This window comes from Rana temporaria, chromosome 7 (genome assembly GCF_905171775.1).
Source record: "Rana temporaria chromosome 7, aRanTem1.1, whole genome shotgun sequence".
Taxonomy (NCBI): domain Eukaryota; kingdom Metazoa; phylum Chordata; class Amphibia; order Anura; family Ranidae; genus Rana; species Rana temporaria.
Genome location: NC_053495.1, coordinates 36938681 through 36961137, shown reverse-complemented (window position 1 = coordinate 36961137; position 22457 = coordinate 36938681). Strand labels below are relative to the sequence as shown.

General features: G+C 43.1%; 1 protein-coding gene across 3 annotated transcripts in view; it reads left to right on the top strand.

Moving 5' to 3' along the window:
- Positions 1 to 22457, top strand: part of FLNB (filamin B) — a 295799-nt gene that overhangs the window by 156261 nt on the left and 117081 nt on the right. For all 3 annotated transcript variants that reach the window (XM_040359221.1, XM_040359220.1, XM_040359219.1), the window contains exons 8-11: positions 3265 to 3465; positions 8221 to 8358; positions 11518 to 11644; positions 16396 to 16532. In XM_040359221.1, coding sequence (XP_040215155.1) covers positions 3265 to 3465; positions 8221 to 8358; positions 11518 to 11644; positions 16396 to 16532 — 603 coding nt within the window. The remainder of the gene's footprint in view (positions 1 to 3264; positions 3466 to 8220; positions 8359 to 11517; positions 11645 to 16395; positions 16533 to 22457) is intronic.

Below are 22457 nucleotides of genomic sequence, written 5' to 3'. Positions count from 1 at the left end.
TAGGCCATATTTTTGCTATTCAGCACTGCATTATTTTAACAGACAATTGCGCAGTCCTACAATGCTGTACCCAAATAAAATCTATGTAGCCTCCCCTGCGTTTTTATTGTTAGCGAGCATTTTTTGCACAGTATCTATCCCCATTTGGAGTCCAAGCCATCTTAATACCTGAACATGTCACCATGCTTCATAATAGCGGTTCAAGGCCTGTTATGATTTTACATCTGGTGAGTGTTTAAAGAGGGGGTTCACCCTATAAAAAAAAAAAAAATTCTAGCATTAAATTAAGCATAGTAGCGCGAGCTACAGTATGCCTTTATTTATTTTTTTTAACCCGTACTCACTGTTTAATCCTATAGTGAAGATTCATACTCCCCGCGGGGAATGGGCGTTCCTATCCAGAGGGAAGATGATTGACGGCCGGCTCTGGCGCGTCACGCTTCTCCGGAAATAGCCGAAATAGGACTTGGCTCTTCACGGCGCCTGCACCTAGTCTGTGCGCAGGCGCCGTGAAGAGCCGAGACCTACTCCGGCTATGACGTGCCAGAGCCGGCCGTCAATCATCTTCCCTCTGGATAGGAACGCCCATTCCCCGCGGGGAGTCTGAATCTTCACTATATGATTAAACAGTGAGTACGGGGGGAAAAAAAGGCATACTGTAGCTCGCGCTACTATGCTTAATTTAATGCTAGAATGTTGTTATTGAGGGTGAACCACCGCTTTAAATTGGTGGAGGGACACCACGGTAGAAGAACACTTTGTAACAATTCAGGCATGAGTGTATATATTTTTTTCTGGATTTTGTCTATATTCTGGTGAGTGGTTTGGCACACTGCACTTCTGCTATTGATCTTTGAACATAGGGAAGATTGTTCTGATCACGTCACGCAGTTACCATTTGAACTCTTGTTTATTAATTTATTGTACATCAATGGGCATTTGTTTCACTGGAAAGCGCTGCACTGCTTTGTTGTTTGAATATTTGAAGCTTGTATATTCCCCTTTTGTGCTAGCTGCTACAGTGAGGGGAAAAAATATTTGATCCCCTGCTGATTTTGTATGTTTGCCCACTGGCAAAGAAATGATCAGTCTATAATTTTAATGGTAGGTTTATTTTAACAGTGATAGACAGAATAACAACAAAAATATCCAGAAAAACGCATTTAAAAAAAATATATAAATGGATTTGCATTTTAATGCGAAAAATAAGCATTTGACCCTTCGCAAAACATGACTTGGTACAGTACTTGGTGGCAAAACCCTTGTTGGCAATCAGAGGTCAGCCGTTTCTTGTAGGTGGCCACCAGGTTTGCACACATCTCAGGAGGGATTTTGTCCCACTCCTCTTTGCAGATCCTCTCCAAGTCATTAAGGATTCGAGGCTGACGTTTGGTAACTCGAACCTTTAGCTCCCTCTACATATTTTCTATGGGATCAAGGTCTTGAAACTGGCTAGACCACCCCAGGACCTTAATGTGTTTCTTCTTGAGCCACTTCTTTGCTGACCTGGCCGTGTGTTTTTGGTCATTGTTATGCTGGAATACCCATCCACGATCCATTTTCAATACCCTGGCTGAGGGAAGGAGGTTCTCACCCAAGATTTGATGGTACATGGCCCCATCCATCGTCCCTTTTTGATGCAGTGAAGTTGTACTGTCCCCTTAGCAGAATAACACCCCCAAAGCATGATGTTTCCACCGCCGTGTTTGACGTGGGGATGTGTTCTTGGGGTCATAGTCAGCATTCCTCCTCCAAACACGCTGAGTTGAGTTGATGCCAAAGAGCTTGATTTTGGGCTCATCTGACCACAACACTTTCACCCAGTTCTGCTCTGAATCACTCAGATGTTCATTAGCAAACTTCAGACGGGGCTGTAGATGTGCTTTCTTTGAAGGCACTGCAGAATTTCAGTCCTTCACGGCATAGTGGGTTACCAATTGTTTTCTTGGTGACTATGGTCCCAACTGCCTTGAGTTCATTGACAAGATTCTTCCGTGTAGTTCTAGGCTGATTTTAAACCTTTCTCATGATCATTAAAACTCCACGAGGTGAGATCTTGCATGGAGCCCCAGACTGAGAGAGATTGACAGTTATTTTGTTTTTTTCCATATACAGGTACTTGGAGTGTTCCTAATATCGGCTCGTTACCTGTATAGAAGACATCTGGGAGCCATAAATCTTGCTTTATAACTTTTTTTTAAAATGCATTTTTCTCTCACTGTTAAAGAAAACCTACCATTAAAATTTATAGACTGATCATTTCTTTGTCAGTGGGAAAATGTACAAAATCAGCAAGGGATCAAATACTTTTTTCCCTCACTGTATATAATTGGTTATTGGACTTCCTTCTGAAAATGCTACTTGTCTGGCTTTCTCTAGCATCAATGTTTTGATTCACTGAACTGGTAGAAGCATTCAGCGAGTGAAATAGAAACATCCCTTTGCCTGATCATGGGTTAAATTTTGATTGGTATCAGACTTCTTTCTAGAGTATAAGATGCTGAATAGTGTTTGGTCTGAAATATGATAAAGACGTGAGCTTCAAATGCTGTAGCTAGGATAAGCACATAACATTGCTATTCCCAAATCTCCTGACGGGTGCTGTGTTCTCAGTGCATTTACGCACAACAGCTTGTTCTGGAAAACCCATGCTAGCTGATTGTTAAATGAGAAGCAGTAGCGCACTGATAAGTCATCGCTCTGCTCTCTCCACCTGGGAGGAAGTTCCCTGGGTTAGACTGACTGTTCTGTGCGCTGCAGTAGAATACGACTGTTCTGTGCGCTGCAGTAGAATACGACTGACCGGTCCTAAACAATCTGAGTCCTGTTATGCAGAGGACTGTGAGACACTAAAATATTTTCACCATTTTATATTAGGGAAAAAGTCATGCAGTGTTTTTCAATAAATACTTTACTGCTCTAAAGTGGCTGTAAAGATAGAAGGTTCTTTATCTTGATGCGTTTTGCTTTCAGGTAAAATTACCTTCTGTGTGCAGCTTGATTCTCATGTTTTTAGAATAAATACTTTCTTTTTATGCTTGCTTCTGGATATACTCAGTGCAACACAGCTTACATTATACATAAGACTGTACTATCACTATGGAGCGTGTTTTTTTTTTTGTTTTTTTTCATCCTTTTTAACATTTAATTTTTTTAATAAAAGTTGTTAAAAATAAGGTTTCCAGTTACTTTAATTGGCATGGGTGCTTGTTTTATTACCTAGATGTTGGCTACAAAATTTTGCTAAATATTTGTCCACTGTAGGTGCTGGTGTCGGAGATATCGGAATAGAAATCGCTGATCCCCAGGGAAAAAACAATACCGTGGAAATTGCACTTGAAGATAAAGGAAATTGTGTATATCGATGCACCTACAAGCCGCTAAAGCCTGGAACTCATAATATCGGCATCGCATTTGGCGGGGAAGTCATACCCAAAAGTCCTTATGTGGTCAACGTTGGAGAACGTAAGTATCATACTGCTGTGTAAAATACCTGTGTACTGTTGCAAAGCGCTCCTTAATCAGTTCAATAGACTGGACCTGAACATTTGCACTTTACAGGACTCTGTGTATAATAGATAATCTATATCAAAGAAAAAAAAAACAAGGCTGCACAGGGGCGTGGGCGGTGGGCTAATTCCAGGTTCATCCACTGCAGTAAGATTCACTGTTTTGATACACAAATTCTAATCTCTGTAGCTGCAGTGAGCCGGAATTGCAGATTTTAGAGGTGTACCAAAACAACTCTGTAGTGCTTTGCATTTTTTACATATAGAAGTATATATTTGATTTTAATTTTGGAACTGCTGCAAAACATGATTCACATGCATACATACATAATAAACATGCATATGATGCAATCCACCCATATATTTTCACAACTGGGTCCTTGAAACCCCTGCTGACTACACTACACTTAGACAGTACTGCCTGATTTAGAACCACTCCCATCTTTGTATTGAACAATGAAGGAGTAGCATCTATCCCTGTGCTCCCCTCTCCTGTAAGCATGTTCGCAAGCTTAGACTGTCAGCGCAATGCAAAGCATTTTTCAAAAAGGGCTTTTCAGCGCTGAGCTGTCGCTTTTCCCCGTGCGTACATCTTTGCCGGATATTCCGAGTTTGGGCTCCTTGGCTATGCAAATGGCTGGGGTGCGAGGATGTCACTGCTGAACATGTGCATAAGAATAACTATCTCGGCACAGTGCTTTATGCATTCACGGTACACTCAGTGGGCCGTGAGTGCAGAGCGCACTTAAATCTGCAATGATGTCATCAGCTGGAGCTGTGAATGTTTCCTAAACGGTGAAAGTTTAGGAGATATTCACGATATCTGAAGGACTTACTATAAAAAATGTAAATTGTAGTTTAGGACTACGTCAACCCTGCATTGTACATAAGAGCATGTAACTATGGCCCAACACTGCCAAGGAAGGACGCGAAGGGGAACCGGTCGCATGGATTGAGGAGAAGCCTATTCGAGTGAGGGATAAGGTAAGTAATGCACCTTATCCCTGCCCCCCTAAACTACTTGAGCATCTAATCCTTGTGGGGTGTGTGTGTGGGTGGGGGGGGGGGGGTTAGAGTGCCTTGTAATGTGTAAAAAAACATTTTTTATTCCTGCCTAGAGTTCAGCTTTAAGGGTCACTTGATCTAAAAAAAAAATCAAAACAGCCAGGTTTTCGTTAGTCATTATTGACAATTATGTCCGAATATAAGGAATAATTGGCCATCATGCATATATTACTGGTCTATTTTTTGTTTATATGGTGAAAAAATTAAAGTTTGCAGAAAAGTTCATATGCAGTGATTTAAGACGGCATTTATTTAGTGACTTGCCTGACTGCTTCTTCCTGGGATCCTACCAGTATAGTTTTTTTGTTTACTTTTGTAATATTCTAGCATGTCTTTTACAATGATGTGATAATTGGCTTCTTGCTCTGTTGAGAATTTTTTTCTTTTTGCTTTCTACTGCTTTGCTTTCATCTGCTTCCTCCTTCCTGCTGCTGCAGATCTCTGCTTCCCTCTTCTGATCTCTCCTGCTCTTGTGGGATAATGGACGGCACAGCTTAAGCCTCATAGTTGTGTACAGGCCAGGGCTGGTAAGAGTTTGCAGGTTCTTGCTTGGATTGCATCCCCTTGTTTTCTTATTTCTGTGTCCATAATATTTGTTACATGCCTCAGACCGTAAGATGCGAAGTTTGTTCTTTCTACCAGTTGGAAGCCTAGATGCTTTTACCAGTACGACATAGACTGTCAAGACTTGGTGGCTCTGAGACTGTTTGCCCCTTGCTGCTGGAAATGGCAAATTACTACTTTGGTTGCTTTCATCCAATCATTTTCACAGGCCATAAACCTACTAATCACAGTCTCAGTAAGACTCTGTGTTGATCATTGTCTCAGAGTCGACATATAAACTGAATAAAATGTTCTACTTTTGATATAATATTTCTGGTTTCTATAATTGGCACCGCGATAATCCCCTACCCTCTCAATCCCTCTATTCAATCTAACCAGGGATGAGGTGCCGTATATTTAGGAGGACCTTCGATCACTAAACTCTCACTAGTCGACATCAAAGTTTTTGAAATGAAGAGTTGCTTGACAGACATGTACTTTAAGGCTGGCCATACATTATATACAATTTTCTTGTACGATTTTTCTTTTATATTTACCAAAATCATAAAAATGAACATTCAGTTTGTATGCAGTCAGACAGGCCCTTGCACTACATAGTTGAAGGTGAATCTAATGGAAATTGAATAAGAGAATTGTATAATGTATGACCAGCTTAACTCTCTAATGAGCATATTATTTGGTAGGGTTTAAAATGGATAACATGAGATCACAGTAGTTAGTATATTTTTTCTTAGGACTGTTGCTAATGTGGTTCTTCATAATGGTGAACCTTGGGATTACCTTTTAAATATTATTGCTATAAATACTCACCTGAATTATGCATCTCATACTCAGAGCACCACACAGGGCAGTACCTATAAAATCACCCAAATGATTATCCACAGATACCTTGTTTGGGTCTCCAGATGGTGTCATGGTAGCCTCAGGTTGGGTGAATATTTGTCATGATTACATCCACTGGGCAGTCAGATTTTTCCCAAAAGTGTGGTTACTATTTCTATTAGAGGGTGACTTCAGATTCTCTCCCCTTGCTCATTCCCCTTGTAGACATGACTTTAGCTTCCTGTCTGAATTTTACAAGCCCAGCTGGTATAAATATACATTATTTCCATTTGTGGTTTTGTCTTGGATATTTCACTGTAAGTTGCTAATGAAACCTTTTTAGACTAGTGTTAGTTTTCTTTAGGCTGTAATGTACCTGAAGCATATTTTCTTTCTGACCGTCTTTGTGGTGGGGCTGCAGAGTGGGAGAGTTCTTGCTGGTGGTCTTGCCAATGTCTTGAAGTAGTGAGGCCAGCTGTGACTTTCCTTACAATGGGGGCTAAGAGTCTGCTTAGCAAACGGCATCCAATTATCTTCAAGCTATCTTTTATATTGTGCTTTGTAAAATGATGAAAGCTGGAATTTGGTTGGAGTGCATCTCACGGATAACCTTCAGACATTTTCATGTCCCTTTTATAAAATAATCCATAGGCCTAAAATAATACATGTATAGTGAAATGTTGTTTTCCAATTGGTTCCACTACCTATGTCGTCCACTAACCTCAAATAATCATTACCGGATCTGTGAAGTAGTTGTATATCTATGGACACACTCTGACCTCTCCAGATATGCCCCAACTTTTTTTTTTTGGAGGAATCCAGGTAGGATCTTACAATTTCCTTAGCCAGTCACCATGTTTCCTCTAAGATGATATGGCAATGATATCTGTCTTTTTTATCACCTCCATAGATCAAATGTGTATGCTTATAGTCAGGAAAAGTCTGCCATTCTAAGCACATCTCATATTTTTGGGCAACATTACATAAACCTTTAAAAAAAAATGCAGTGAGGTAGTCTGCTACTAGAAAGACATTGTTAGGCCCAGGTTGTAGAATGCGTTGGGGAGTTTCTTCTCAATTATCATAAATAGTCTGAATTTTGAGTTCAATTTGAAGTGATTGTAGTCGTATTAGTGCACTTGCCACAGAGACAATTTGAGTACTGTCCGTGACACTTTTGTTTTTATTTGCACAACATTCTGCTAAAACTTTTGTGAATTTGTACTGCTTGGCCCTAGATTAAGGGGACACATCCTAAAAGCTTGTCCTGAAAAATTGTATGTTAATGCAAATAAAAATAAAAGTTTCACGAACAGTACTCAATTGTCTGAGTTCAATTTGTAGAATAGCCCAAGCCTTAGAGCATTTCATGGTAGTTTTATTGGTGCAACATGGCAAAATCACAGTGTCCCATAATGTAACATCGAGGGCAGTAAAAACATTATGGAATCCCCTAATTTCTAACCATAGCAGTTGTAGCATTATATTTTCCATTTTATGGTACCATGTGTAATGGCAAACTTAATTAACAGTTTCATAATGATAAAGCAATTCATAAGCAAGAAAATTCACTCTTTGTAGGTTAGGTGGTCCTTTTACATTCCAGGTCCTATGAACCCCAGACCTCCTTGCGCCTGAGATAAAAATGGTTTCTTCACTCCTGCTTTCTGAGCTCCATTAACATTATTATTTTTGGCTTGATGGTGTCTTGGGGCTGCAGGAAGGGTCCCTTCTTCCCCATAGGTCAAATTTAAATTTGGCCCCCCTAAAAACGTTTTACTGCTTTATTTTAGAAGTTTCAACTGAGTTAAACCTGACTATGTCTTACTATCTAGTGAGTCGGTGTCCCACAGAAAGCCTAGAGATTGGGTGTCCTGATGACTCTTTTGTTGCATGCTTGTTTTAATTCAATAGGTAGTTGAATAGAGTGATGGTTAACTCCTCTGGAGCCTGCAACTTCAAAAAAAGTCCACAGTGGCAGCTACCATATTTCTATCTTGACATGTTCCCTTTAAGTTTAACTTGCATCTAGTGTCATCTGTGAAGTAGTTTTCATCATAACACCCAGAAGCTTTAATTTCCTAATGTCTGTGTGCTGTGTCACAATGCCGTATGTTCACGGAGGCCTGTTTTATCCATCTTTACTAATACGCCTGCCTCCACCGACCTGACGCATGGCAAAAGTGTTGCTGTTGTACAGATGGTATTATCCGTATTTGAATATCTGAGCAAGTTTTGCTATCTTTTTCCCTGTCAACAGCCTGCAACCCAAATGCTTGTCGAGCCAGCGGACGTGGCTTGCAGCCCAAAGGCGTCCGGATTAGAGAAACCGCTGATTTTAAGGTCGACACCAGGACTGCAGGAAGTGGTGACCTCCATGTCTCGGTGAAGGGGCCAAGTAAGTGTCTGCTATTGTTTAACTGCATGCACACACTCCCAATGTCCAGGGGTCTCTTTACTATAATACAAAAATGTCCCTTCTGTTATGGCCAAATAAAATAATGTGTCTAGGTAATTGATATCACAGCTTTTTTCTCTCTGCTCTTGGAAGAAGCTGTGGACATTACAAATAGCTGTCTGCTGAAACTCTAGAATAATAATGTTTTATTTATTATTCTCCCTAATATAGATACATTTTTGTCAATGGGTCAGATTTATTTTACTTTGTGTGTGTGTGTGTTTTTTTCTTTCTCATCTACAGAAGCATTGTATGGCTTACATGTTTTAGAGCACTTAATGCTCGGTGCCGGTAGCTTTTTTTATTTTATTGGACAAATCAGTATTTCAGTGCAGCCTATCAGTTTAAAATAACCTGTTGACATTACTGTGGAAATAATTAGACATACTGTAGTGCACTTCATTGTGAATCTTGTAATACACATTGTGATTTTCTGTTCATTATATCACTTTGAATTCTCCAGGAATTGCAAAAAAATCAGTAGGTACAAAGCAGAATACAATCCACACTGTTTCGTGTGAAAGAGGGAATGTATTTAATTTCTTGTTGTTCAGCCCACTGGTTTAACAAATTGGTTTGAGGGTTTGTTCAGACCACTTGCATGTTTCAGCGCTTTGAGCAGCTCATTGAAATTTAAAAGGTTGCCAAAGACGTGCCGCACGTGAACGCACATGCTTGGACACATCTTTAAGGTGTGAACAAGTCCTGATACAATAAACTTGGCTTTTCTGCCAACATCTTTTGTGATTAGAGAACATTATTGTTGAAAAGTTTAGTAGTAGCCACAGCGCGGTGACCTTTTTTTTTTTTGTCCGTAAACTTAATACCATTGCTTTTTGTGAATAGTTTCATGTTTAGTGAATCGACAGATTGCTAAAGATTTGACAAGATGAATATTAAAGCAAAGGTGACAGGATAAACATTTAATTCGGAACTGAACTCAAAATAACATTTACTATGTTACATGGACATGGTAAAGGCTAAGTTCACCTTTCCAAAAAAAAAATGTACATCTTTTTGTAGAGAAAAAAAATGTGCATTTCTTTTGATTGGAGTCTGCAGAGCATTGCTTCCCTGATCATTGGGTCTGCAGGTACAATGTCCTATTCCTGCACACACTGCCTAGAGCTCTCTGCTCGTTCCTCTGTAAGGAAGGCAGTTCAAACCTATAGGAAGTGTGAATGAACTACAGGCCTGCTGATCAGCGTACTCAGTCAGGGCCGGATTCCAGACAAGGCCAACAAGGCCAGGCCTCGGGGCGGCAGTGGATGCAGGGGCCGTAACTGTGGCTGAGAGGAGAGACACTTTCACCACTTTCATTTCAGGAGCTCCCCATGCACGGATGGTGAGAGGAGAGAAAACTGAGGGAAGAGGAGGTGAGCACCCCCCCGCTTCTCAATGCAATTTTCAGCAGCACCACCCCCCCGCCTCTCAATATCACCCCCCCCCCCCCTTCTCAAAAAAGTCCCCCGGCGGATAATGTCCCCCCTGTACTGCGGGGGCAGCATTGAAGGACCCGGCCTTGGGGTGGCAAAGGGAGTAAATCCGGGCCTGCTCACAGTTCAATAATACTACAAGTCTGTCTGCTGTGGACTTTTTTAGTTTTTGTTCAGATTCCTGTGAAGGAATTGTGCAGCTGTACAGGTGGAGCCCCACACAGCCAGGCCATATTCAAAATCGCACAGAGGGTGCGGGAATACAACCCTCGCCCGCTGTCACATGCTTCTCAGCAGATAGAGGAGAGATCGGAGAGGGGCAAACATTTTCTACTTGGGATATAGGTATCCTTTCTGCATTTCTTGGAGTGTGCTTTTAATTGGATTATATTAAGTGGAGTTTTCAATCACCTTGACATATCTAATATATCCCTTAAGGGGACATGCAAGTATGAACTGTTGTATATGGATCAAGAACTGAGGTGATCTGCTAGTGGTGATGGGGTATGCAGCATGAGGTGGTGGTGGTCTTCTTTTTTTTTTTTATATCACAAAGACATGAAACCTGGAAGAGTAGACACTCTAATCTAACACATACACAGTGAATTTAAATATATGTATACATTTTTTGAGGGGTTTTAAAGACCATTTTTAAATTTCTTCACAAACTTTATATCTTTTGAGTGCATGTTATAGAATGTAACACAGCTTATGAGGGAATGTCGACCCACTTGCGTTTTTATGTGCACTCAACGTACTCAACAGATTGCAGTGTGGAAGGACCCTTTTAAAGGTTACCTGGCATTCACACACACTAATTATAAACCCAGTTCTGTTGCCATACATGCCCTATACATCAGTGAACAATGTTAGGTTTGTATCAATGCTTTTACTGTATGAGGGTGTGACAACTCAGGTATTCTACATAGAAATATGCATGAAGTCAGCTAGCACTTTAATGTGCAAGGTGAAACCTTTTGGGTTAAAGCATCATTGTTAACCACATCAAAGTTCAGGGACTCGTGGAACCCCTCCTGTCGGTGAAAGTTGTACCTTTTACTTGGGGAAAGAGGTCTGTAGGGCCTCTGTGTTAACCACAGTACAGCTTTCATCTTGTGCATTGAAGTACTGGCTGTTTTCATGTATATAATGCGAGATTAGCATCAAATGGCAAAGCCAAAATACAAGGCGATCAGCATAACCGCCAACAGGCAAATGTCCATTTAGATATTTTTTATTTTGGCAATTTTTTTATTAATCTAGAAACTATAATGGCAAGTAAAATGCTGAATTGACACATTATTATTCTCTAGTGGGACATCAGAACTCTTAAGACCTCCCACGATAGTGACAGCTTTACCCAATGTTTTGTCTCTTTGCTGCTATCAGATAATGTGTACATCTGCGTATAGAATACTATACAATGTCCTGCTTAGTGAACCAAAGTTCTGCACAGATGTTGGCAGTGTTGACAATATTCGACATTCCAGACATATCTCTAGCTTGTCTAATAGCATCTACAATGCTGGAGACTGTGGTTATCCTGTCCAAGGTTTGGAAATTTCAGCACGTCTATTTAGACATCTCATTTGTCTTTTTTCATTTGTGGCGGCTGAAAGCTGCTTTCAGATAAAGCTAACGTTGTGTTGACGTGTTTTGGCAGAGGGTCTAGACGAGCCTGTGAAGCAATTGGAGTCGGTAGATGGCGTGCATTTGTTTGAGTATTACCCCCTGAACCCTGGAAAATATGTGGCCACCATCACTTGGGGCGGTCATCACATCCCTAAAAGGTAAGATGAAGGTCTTGTCTTGTAAACATTTAATACCATGTTTGCAGTGGCCTTTAGAAATATGTAACCTTAAATGAAACATATGGCGTGCAAATGCAAAAATGCAATGTATGGTTCGGAATTGTTTGGGATGATGTGGAATGTATTTCATCTTATATTCTCATTTTCACTCAAGAATGCGTTTATTTAAAGTGGACTTTACTGTAATGGCCAAAATGTATCACACACTTTTGTATAATTTGGAAGTTTTTTATTTATTTATTTTTCTTATGTATTAAGTACCGTAATTTTTATCTTTTAGGGTAGGTTCACAATAACCGCAGAGAACGTTCAGTTTTTCTCTGCGGGTAGTGATTGCAGCTGCCAGAAAATGAGGGGCAGTTCCATTAATTTCTATGCATGGCAGCTCAGATCTGCAGAGCGGTGTGGAAAAATGCAGCCGTGTTGCATTTTCCCCACACTGCTGTGCCCTGCAGCTGACAGCTGTGAGGAAGTGAGTATGAAGCACATAGAACACCATTGTTTATGTGCCCTTGCAAAGAGCTAGGTTCTCCTCCTTATGCAGAAATGCACAGCTCTGTTCACAAGTGTGAACTAGCCCTTCATCTTTCCCTTTGTTTCAATTTACGTTTTGTGCCACGATCATTGCTGCAGGTTTTCTGTTTCAGCGTGGCTTCTTTCATTTGCTGTGCCCTATGGAGCCATCCTTGCATGCAGGGACTGGAGTTGTCTCTCTACACTGTGTGCATCAATATAAAAACATAGCCCCATGACCCCCGTCCTTCTCCAAGCTACCAGACAGGCTGGAGACTACACTGTTAAAGTGTTTGTTACCCCAACATTTCCTCTTCCTTAAATGTGCCTGCTGTACCATGTACTTGTATGAAGAAGTATCCCACTCTTTGTATTGCTTTCTTTGTGTGAAATCCCTGGTGTTCCTGCTGGTCCTGCTTTCCTATTAATAATTGACCGCACAAAGCATGAGAGCACAGAGTGGTCAGTTCTCTAGCTATGCTGGGAACTCGGCCTACTCTCCTCCAATGATCAGACTTGTCCTAAACCCCCCCCCCCCCCTGCACAGCCTTTCACTGGGAACATCAGTGTGCTGCTGTTTCTCCTCCCCTAGCTCTTATGCAGCTGAGAAGAAGGGAATGTGATCACTTATAAAAAAAAGTATTTCATTTTTTTTTTTTTTTTTTTTTTTTTTACATCTTTACTCAAATTTTGCCTTTTCATTTATATTTTAAACTGAATGGGTTGTTTTGCAAGGTGATCGTGTACAGTTGGTTTAACTCTTTCTTGTCAAGACTGTTATTTCAGGGAAGCAGCACTGAAAGAGTAGGAGTCGGCAGCATTGAAGGGGCCGTGGAAGACATCTTTAACAAATGCCGTACTTATCGGGGTATAGCGCGCTCCGGCGTATAACGCGCAGCCCAAGCTTAGAAAGGAAGTTTAGGAAAAAACGTACATTTTGGATACTCAGCCTTGTCGGCGTCCATCGGTGTCCTTGTCCGGCGTCCATCTGCGGCCTTGCGCGGGGTCCGTCCAGCCTTGTCAGTGTCCGTCTGCTGTCTTGCCCGGCGTCCGTCTGCAGCCTTGCGCGGGGTCCGTCCAGCCTTGTCAGTGTCCGTCTGCTGTCTTGCCCGGCGTCCATCGGTGGCCTTGTCCGGCGTCCGTCTGCAGCCTTGCACGGGGTCCGTCCAGCCTTGTCGGCGTCCGTCTACCAGTCCGTCCAGCCTTGTCGGTGTCGGTCGCGTCCGTCTGCTGGGGTTTGCAGCGTTCTGTGTTTGAATTTGGCGCCTCGGTCGAGCTGTGCAGAGTCGGATTTCCGGTGTGTTCGGCTCCTCTCACGTGGCTGCGGGCGGAGCCGAGCGTGGCCGAGCCTAGCCGAGTGCGCAGTACACTCGGCTCTGGCTTTGTCGGCGGCGCTCAGACAGCGAGGATCGGCGTATACCATGCACCCACGATTTTCCCCTGATTTTAAAGGGGTAAAAGTGCGCGTTACACGCCGATTAAATATGGTAGTTTTCTGGAAAATGTTTATTGTATTGTGCTCAATCTGTTAAGCTAAAAAAAACTGCAATTATTCTACTTTTAATGTGAATATAAGAAGTTGGTGACAGGGTTGTTTTTAAAGCGGGGGTTCACCCTATCGACAGGAAAAAAAAATTTTTTTTATCTTTTACCTTTAAATCAGGCACTGTAGCGCGAGCTACAGTATGCCTGTCCCGAATTTTTTCCCCCCATACTCACCTTGTAGTCGTCCATCGAAGATACCGGGGAATGGGCGTGCCTCTTGAGACGGAGGATGATTGACGGCCGGCTCTGGCGCGTCACGCTTCTCCGGAAATAGCCGAAATAGGCTTGGTCTTCACGACGCGTGCGCATAGCCTGTGCGCACGCGCCGTGAAGAGCCGAGACCTACTCCGGCTGTCTTCGGGGAGAGTGACGTGCCAGGGCCGGCCGTCAATCATCCTCCCTCTCCATAGGCACGCCCATTCCCCGCGGGAGCCGGAATCTACGATGGACGACTACGAGGTGAGTACGGGGTTAAAAAAATCGGGACAGGCATACTGTAGCTCGCGCTACAATGCCTGTCTCGATGGTAACATCATGGGATTGTGGGTGAACTACCGCTTTAAGTAATGTTTTATGCTTTGCAATCAAAACACAGAACGATCCTGGCAGCGGCCTCCAGGTTACTAGGTTACATAAAATACCAGAATGCATCTTAGGAGAAGGATATCCTAGTTTCTGTTCTACAGAGAAAATCATTAACCAATCCCGGGGTTGATCATTGTGTGCGCACTATGCAAAGGTCGCTGGGAACTTTTTTCTTTTACACAAGTCTTTTATTCTAGTAAGATTTTGAAATAATTTGGAAGTGTGCCAGATAAGGAGGCGAGATTTATTTTAGGGCTTCTTTTCTTACCGCAGGAAAATCCTGTATTAAATCTTGTTGCTGGTAACAAGGGAAGAGTTTGGTTTAAATGATGTTCAAAGGCTTAATAAGGTTCTATATACGTTTAAAAAAGGAAGCATTTATTTAATTGATCAAGATTGGTTCGTGGGCCAGATTGGTGGGAGTAAGCTTGGCAATTCATTAGCAGAAGCAACATTCATTTACGAATTATGAACAATCAGGACTAGTCTTTCATTTATCTCGCCTAAGTAAACTGAGATTTGATTGGTTTTTGGGGGTTACTGCACTTTGCATGTCATCAGGTCTACTTTCCAGTGCGCTAATGTAAACCGGTTTGAACTTTAGGGTGATATATAACGCAGTTATCTAGTGTGGATGACCATATATTTTTGACCCTGCCCAAGCAAAATAAAGGCTCTGAAACCCAGGTGCTTTTAGATGCATATAGAAGCTTGAGTTCCTTTTTAAAAAGGAAGTAAACCCTCATAAAAAAAACACCCTGCAAGAGAAAGGCATAATGAGCTAGTATGCACAGCATACTAGCTCATTATGAATTACCTGAGATCGAAGCCCCCACAGCGACCCTCGCTCACCTCCTTCGTTGCCGCCATGATACCTGGAGTGACTTCTGCGTATCGCTGCTCCGGCGCTGTGACTGGCCAGAGCAGCGATGACGTCAGTCCTGCGCGGGTGACGGCTTGATCGCCTTCACTATCGGTACGCTCAGTGCGCCTGCGCCGTTTTCTACGGTGTGCATGCGCCGTAGACATCGATGCTGTCTTTTCTGCAAATATCTCCTTAACCGTGTAGGTTTAGGAGACATTTCTTGTACCTACAGGTAAGCCTTAACCTAGGCTTACCTGTAGGTAAAAGTGGTCTGTAAGGGTTTACAACCACTTTAAAGTGATAATATATATATATATATATATATATATATATATATATATATATATATATATATATATATATATATATATATATATATATATATATATATATATATATATATATATATATATATATATATATATATATATATATATATATAATTATAATTTTTAATAACAAACCTGTCATACTTGCCTCCACTGTGCAACTCGTTTTGCACAGTGTGGCCCCGATCCTCGCCTTCTGGGGTCCCTCGGCAGCTGTCTCGGCTCCTCCCCGCTTCAGATAACCCCCTCTGGGAAGCTCTCTCTCAAGGGGGTTACCTTGCGGGCACGCTAACAGGTCCTGTAGTCGGCGTCCATTGCTGCCGACTACAGGACTTGGCCCCAGGTTCAGGGTCTTTGGGTGGAATGGGATGATGTAACTACTATGCACATAAAGCATTAATTCATCCTTCTTCTGTCCCATGCTGAGAACGTTCATTCTAAAGAATCTTGTGAGGAGGAAGGCACCTTTTTATTTAAGGAGTGACATAGTATATGACAGAGCTTGGGTATTGTATAGAGTGACATAGTGGGTCTCTTTGGAAATAAAAATCCTTTACGCTCACAAGTTTTTCAGTTCAGGTCAAAGTTCCCCTTTAAGTTGTGCTTGGTTCCACCTACTCCTTCTTGCCATACAGCACTATGATGGGCAGCCCGCTGACCAATATGGAGACTTGGGAGGTAAAAGGGGAAAAGACAAAGCACTTAAGCAGATTTAATTTCCTTCTAGCTGATGTTGGCACCATTTTCAATTAGTTTTTCTTTTGGGGGGGGGGGGGGGGTATTCTGGAAAAATAGAAATGGTGTCACTAGCATTAACGTCGTTTTTGTTCTGTATATACATTGTCCATACTGAATACATGATTACTTGCATTTTTTTTTTTTTGTCCACTCAGCCCATTTGAAGTTCAGGTGGGGCCCGAAGCAGGACCTCAGAAAGTACGAGCATGGGGCCCTGGTCTCACTGGTGGTGTCGTTGGAAAATCCGCAGACTTTGTAGTGGAGTCCATCGGCCCAGATGTGGGTTCATTAGGTAAGCTTCTAAAATTTTCAAAAACATACACACATACTATATTACCAAAAGTATTGGGACGCCTGCCTTTACCCGCACATGAACTTTAATGGCATCCCAGTCTTAGTCCCGTAGAGTTCAATATTGAGTTGGCCCACCCTTTGCAGCTATAACAGTTTAAACTCTTCTGGGAAGGCTGTTCACAAAGTTTAGGGGTGTGTTTTTTTAGGAATGTTTGAACATTCTTCCAGAAGCGCATTTGTTAGGTCAGGCACTGATGTTGGACGAGAGAGACGGCCTGGCTCGCAGTCTGGTTCTAATTCATCCCAAAGGCGTTCTTTCGGGTTGAGGTCAGGGCTCTGTGCAGGTCAGTCAAGTTCCTCCACCCCAAACTCACTTATCCATGTCTTTATGAACCTTGTTTGTGCACTGGTATGCAAGTGCCACCCCCATAATATTCCCTGCTAGCTAGCCTAACCATATTCTGCACAATGCTAGCTGGATTGCTATGATGCCCACTGCCATCTCGCTAAACATCTTTAGGGCTTTGCTACACAGGTGATACTACAATATTCCTACTATGTTGGCAAACTTGCCAGTGCTCTCCTTCAAAAGGTACAGGAGCCACAAAGGTTGCATGGATCGTTTTGTAAATAGTTGCAGCATTTTGTAATCACTTGCAGCTGTCAGATGCCCCTCTAACAAAGAAACGGGAGATAAGTGGAAGGTTATAGGAGACAATATAGCACATGGAAAGAAACGGATCAGAAATAAGGCAGTTATTAAAGAAGAAGTCTAACTTCTATTTGTCCCCTATGAAAATAAAAACACATTAATACAAAGTACATGTAATATATTTCCCATCATTCTGTGTGCTGTCTAAGGCTAGCTGTTAGGTTGGACAGGCCTCCCTCCACAGACATCCAACAACGCAGCTAGCAAGGAGATGGCTGCTATGACAAACGGCACTTATTTTGTCTTCAAGCAGACAGAAAAGTGCTTTCTGTCAAACTAGCGGTCTCCTTGCTAGTCGCGTTGTCGGATGGTTGTGCAGGGGTGGCCTGTCCAATCTCAGAGCTTGACTTCGACTGCACCTGGGAAGGAGGAAAAGGTACTACATGTACTTCATCTTTTAGGGAATGTCTTGCAGTTCAGACAGATACGATCCTTAACATTGGGTCTCATCCACAAGTGATTAAACTTCACCAACATCAATGCCCACCATGTAAAAAACAATAACAGCTCCACTTAGCGCATTAAATGAGTGAATATTTATTAAAAGTTGTATTGCACTTGCAAACATGCAGTAAAAAATTCCTCGAATCTGATGTGCCGGCTGGTACACAAATTCCCAGACACCCATCCACTGGGGGAACGTTTGAAGCTCTTGGGTGTAGCGGCACACTGTCGTATCTGTCTAAACTGCAAGACTGGGAGTGACTACCTCTTATATGCTGTTTATGATCCCCTGTCATAAGGGATCATGGCGATTTGGTAAGGAGCCAATCTATAGTTTGGTGGAGGATTCATCACTTTGCTTTGGACACGTTTTCAACTGATTTTGGAACATGGCACAGAGCACGGGTGTCTGGCATTTCATGTGTTAAACATTTATGGACTTTATTGCTACAATATTTGTTTTATTTATATGTCTATATATATTTTTATTTGGTTAATATTTATTGATCTAATGATATGATCCAAATTTTTTTGATGTTCATTGTGATGCAATTGCCTATATGCTTCAGTCTAATGCTCTCCCTGCTAACTTAATGCTGTGGGTTACAGGTAACAGGTGTTTCATGTGTGATTCATCCCTCTCTGTAAAGACTGTTCATATGTTAAATAAGGCTAGCTTTTTAAAGGCCTTTAATTGTGTGACAACGCTGTCTACAACCTAGTGATTCTCAGAGGTGTTAATAGGTGTCAAACTGGAAGCAGACGAAACGTCTGCTTAGGAAACTCAAGTGTGTGAAGGTGGTTTGTTGTTTAAGGAATGTGCAGTGATTAGACATGATAATTGTCGGTCGGTGCCGACCTGTCTAGAATGTTTTAGTAATTAGCCTTAGTGTGTGATTGGGGGGGGTGGAGATTTCATTGTTGCTTCAATGTCTTGGACTGTATAAAAAGCTGAGAAGAAAAACCATTAAAGTCTGTGTTGTTCAAGCAGTAAGCTTGTCTCATGTGTGGCTTTCTGGGCGACCCCAGGGATATCCCTCCTCGTGGAATATTGGGGTGATTTTCGTTATGGGAAGAAGGGAACGTTAACGGGGATATCATACCGATACCGTCACAATTGGTTGGTAGCAGTGGGATTTTCCCTTCTATTCCCCTTCACACCCGGATTCCAAGCAGACACTGGAAGAACTACTGGAAGTTCGTGGAAGGATTGCTAGCAACAAAACCAAGCGGGTCATCATAGCAGAAGTAATGGAGCTAGACCAGGAGAACGTGATTGCAGCAACGCCAGCAGTACAAGAGATGGAGACACCAGGGATTCAGGAAGAGGAATCACCAGCCAACAAGCTAATGAGAGAGAAGCTAGCGTGGTTCGGCCCGAACCCAACGCCGGATGTGGTGCTGAAAGTGATGGACCTGTTAGTAAACGCAGAGCTACAGAAGGATAAACAAATAAGAGACGCAGAGCTACAGTTAAAACTGGCAGCAGTCCAACAAGCAGCCGCACACTAATGCTCCTGGAGCAATTTTACAATCACATCCAGACGGATGTCAAAGATTGGGTGAGAGATCGCAGGCCCATGACTCTACCAGAGGCCGCGAAGTTGGCGGATGAATATGCGGATACTCGCAAGACAAACCAGGTCACACCACGGGTACAACCTCCACGACCAACGGCGCCCTCACACCCACCAGCCGCTAGATACCAACCGCCTAACAGACCGATGACATCGAGCCCTCGCTATCCACGCCAGGAGGACAACGAACAACGCTGCTTCCGGTGCAAACAGTTGGGTCACTTCAAGCAGAATTGCCCCCTGAATGACAACACCAGATCAAATTGGTCTCAACCTGGGTACCGCCCACCAGCAGCAGCCCATTGTGTAGACTCGGCTTGGGATCCCCAGGAGCTGGGTCAGGAAGAACCATTGGGCACCCCTTACGAAGCCCTCATGGTACAATCTGTTATTACGGACAACAGGGAACACCATTGTCAGCTGGTCATGGGCGACAGCCATGAGCCGGAGGGGCCTTGGAGGGAGCTGGGCAGAAAGAGGCACCGCCAGCTACCCTCCAAGAAGAAGAGGTCCTGGAAGTCATATAACCAGCGGACCTGGGAGGAGAAGAAGCGACTGGAGGAGATGGAATCGCAGCGGGCGCCCCAGATGCGGGCCGAGATGTTCGCCAATGGCCCACCGGTGGCCCCTTACACCACCACCCAGTTCCTGATGATGAAGGACCACGTGGAGAGCCTGCAGGACATGAGCAAGCAGGATCTGATCCGTGAGTACATAGAGCTGGAGGAGTGCATAAGCCGCATGGAGGAGGAGAACAACCGCCTGAGGTCACAGCAGGCTGACCCCCCCAGGCTCCATGAACTGGAGAGGGAGCTGGAGAAGCTCAAAGAGGAGAACTGGCGGCTACGGAGGGAGCAGAGGGTGGCTGACCCTATGGGGCCCTGATTCCCCCCCCCCGAACTCTGAGCACCGGTGCTACAGCATTTCAACAAATATAACTTTTTCTTTTTATGAATCTCCTGTGACTGTCACTTCAGAGCCATAACCTGCCCCTCCCATAGCGGGACACCTAGATGGCGGCGCACAGACCCATTCGCCGTCTTCACACTGACTTCTGGTGACTTTGCAGATCGCACAAAGACTTGGGGACTGACCGGCGTGTGATCTGACGACCCGGTGGCATACCTGAGTCTGAAGCAGTTGCCAAGGGAGGTCAGTCACGCCAAACGGAGTTAACCTCGGACTAAAAGCTCTGAACCCGTCAACCCTACTGGACCAGGGAAGGTCCAACCGGGTTTGCCGGAGCAGGGAGAAAAGGGGGGGCCATTGTGATGCAATTGCCTATATGCTTCAGTCTAATGCTCTCCCTGCTAACTTAATGCTGTGGGTTACAGGTAACAGGTGTTTCATGTGTGATTCATCCCTCTCTGTAAAGACTGTTCATATGTTAAATAAGGCTAGCTTTTTAAAGGCCTTTAATTGTGTGACAACGCTGTCTACAACCTAGTGATTCTCAGAGGTGTTAATAGGTGTCAAACTGGAAGCAGACGAAACGTCTGCTTAGGAAACTCAAGTGTGTGAAGGTGGTTTGTTGTTTAAGGAATGTGCAGTGATTAGACATGATAATTGTCGGTCGGTGCCGACCTGTCTAGAATGTTTTAGTAATTAGCCTTAGTGTGTGATTGGGGGGGGTGGAGATTTCATTGTTGCTTCAATGTCTTGGACTGTATAAAAAGCTGAGAAGAAAAACCATTAAAGTCTGTGTTGTTCAAGCAGTAAGCTTGTCTCATGTGTGGCTTTCTGGGCGACCCCAGGGATATCCCTCCTCGTGGAATATTGGGGTGATTTTCGTTATGGGAAGAAGGGAACGTTAACGGGGATATCATACCGATACCGTCACATTCATTATCAATATTATCACAGTTTCACTGTTATTGAGGGACTTGAGAGTGCTATATCGTGCCCTCTAGTGGCTATCAACCTCTCTTTTTTGGTATATTAGTTATTTATATAATACTATCATATACCACATAGTTTATGAATTATATCAATATATATCACATAGTTTTGTGTGTTTTGTGATTCAAACATTTGTTTCACACGGTTTAGAGGTAGCACGATTTATATTTTTCTCACAGTGACATTGGTGTCTTCCCAAAGATCAGGCAGCAGCACCAGTCACGGACAGTGGTATTCTTATGTACCAGGAGATGTCTGCTATGTCGCCTCTCTGTGTCCCTGATTCGGTGGTAAAATGTACAGTTGGCTGCCTGCTGCACAGGCTGTCTCCCACAATATTTTCACTACATTTGCCCTGAACCCAGGAACAGACTTTTTTTTTTTTTCCCCTCTTTCCTGGTCATGTTGGGATGTGTAGTTCCATTGCCAATTTGACACACTGGCTCAGTCTATCTGGGACTAGATCCCCATAAGTCTCAGTTCCTCCCAAACAGGCACTTGTCCCTCTGTTCTCGTGGTGGGTGGGGTCTCTCTCTCCCCCTCTCTCCCCCCTCTCTCCCCCCTCTCTCCCCCCTCTCTCCCCCCTCTCTCCCCCCTCTCTCCCCCCTCTCTCCCCCTTCTCTCCCCCTTCTCTCCCCCCTCTCTCCCCCTTCTCTCCCCCTTCTCTCTCTCTCTCTCTCTCTCTCTCTCTCTCTCTCTCTCTCTCTCTCTCTCTCTCACAGCCCAGCAATAATCTGTTTCCTCTCCCTGTCTCTCCTCACAGCCGCTCCTCTGCAGCTTGGGGGGGGGAGATACAGGGGCAGCAATAATAGTCTGGTCCGTGGTGCCAGGCAGAGCAGTGGGGGCTACAAATGTAATTGATTGATTGTATCCTGATTCATAGCTTATCACGCTTTTTATGCAAACTGACCTGTGACATTTTATTGTACTTTACAATGTCCTTGTGCTTCAGACTGCAAGGCGACATCACAGTTTGTTTCAAGAATGCTGCATTCAGAACACATTGGCTTGCATTTTAAAAAACTCCAATCCAGGGATGTTTAAAATTCAGAAATGCCAACCATATTGTGGATTTATCTGTTCTGGCAGAGGGGTTGTAGGTGATGGAACACCAGGGAAAATATTGGCATCTTTCAGTAAGGAGACTTTGTCCTTGTCCGTTAAATGCAAATAGCTTTCATTTGGCTGGAGTTTTTCTTTTGAGATGACGGAACAGTTGTGGTCTTCATTATGTTTATAAAACATGCTTTTTTTTTTTTTTTTTATACTCTTCCACAGCTCATTTTAGAAA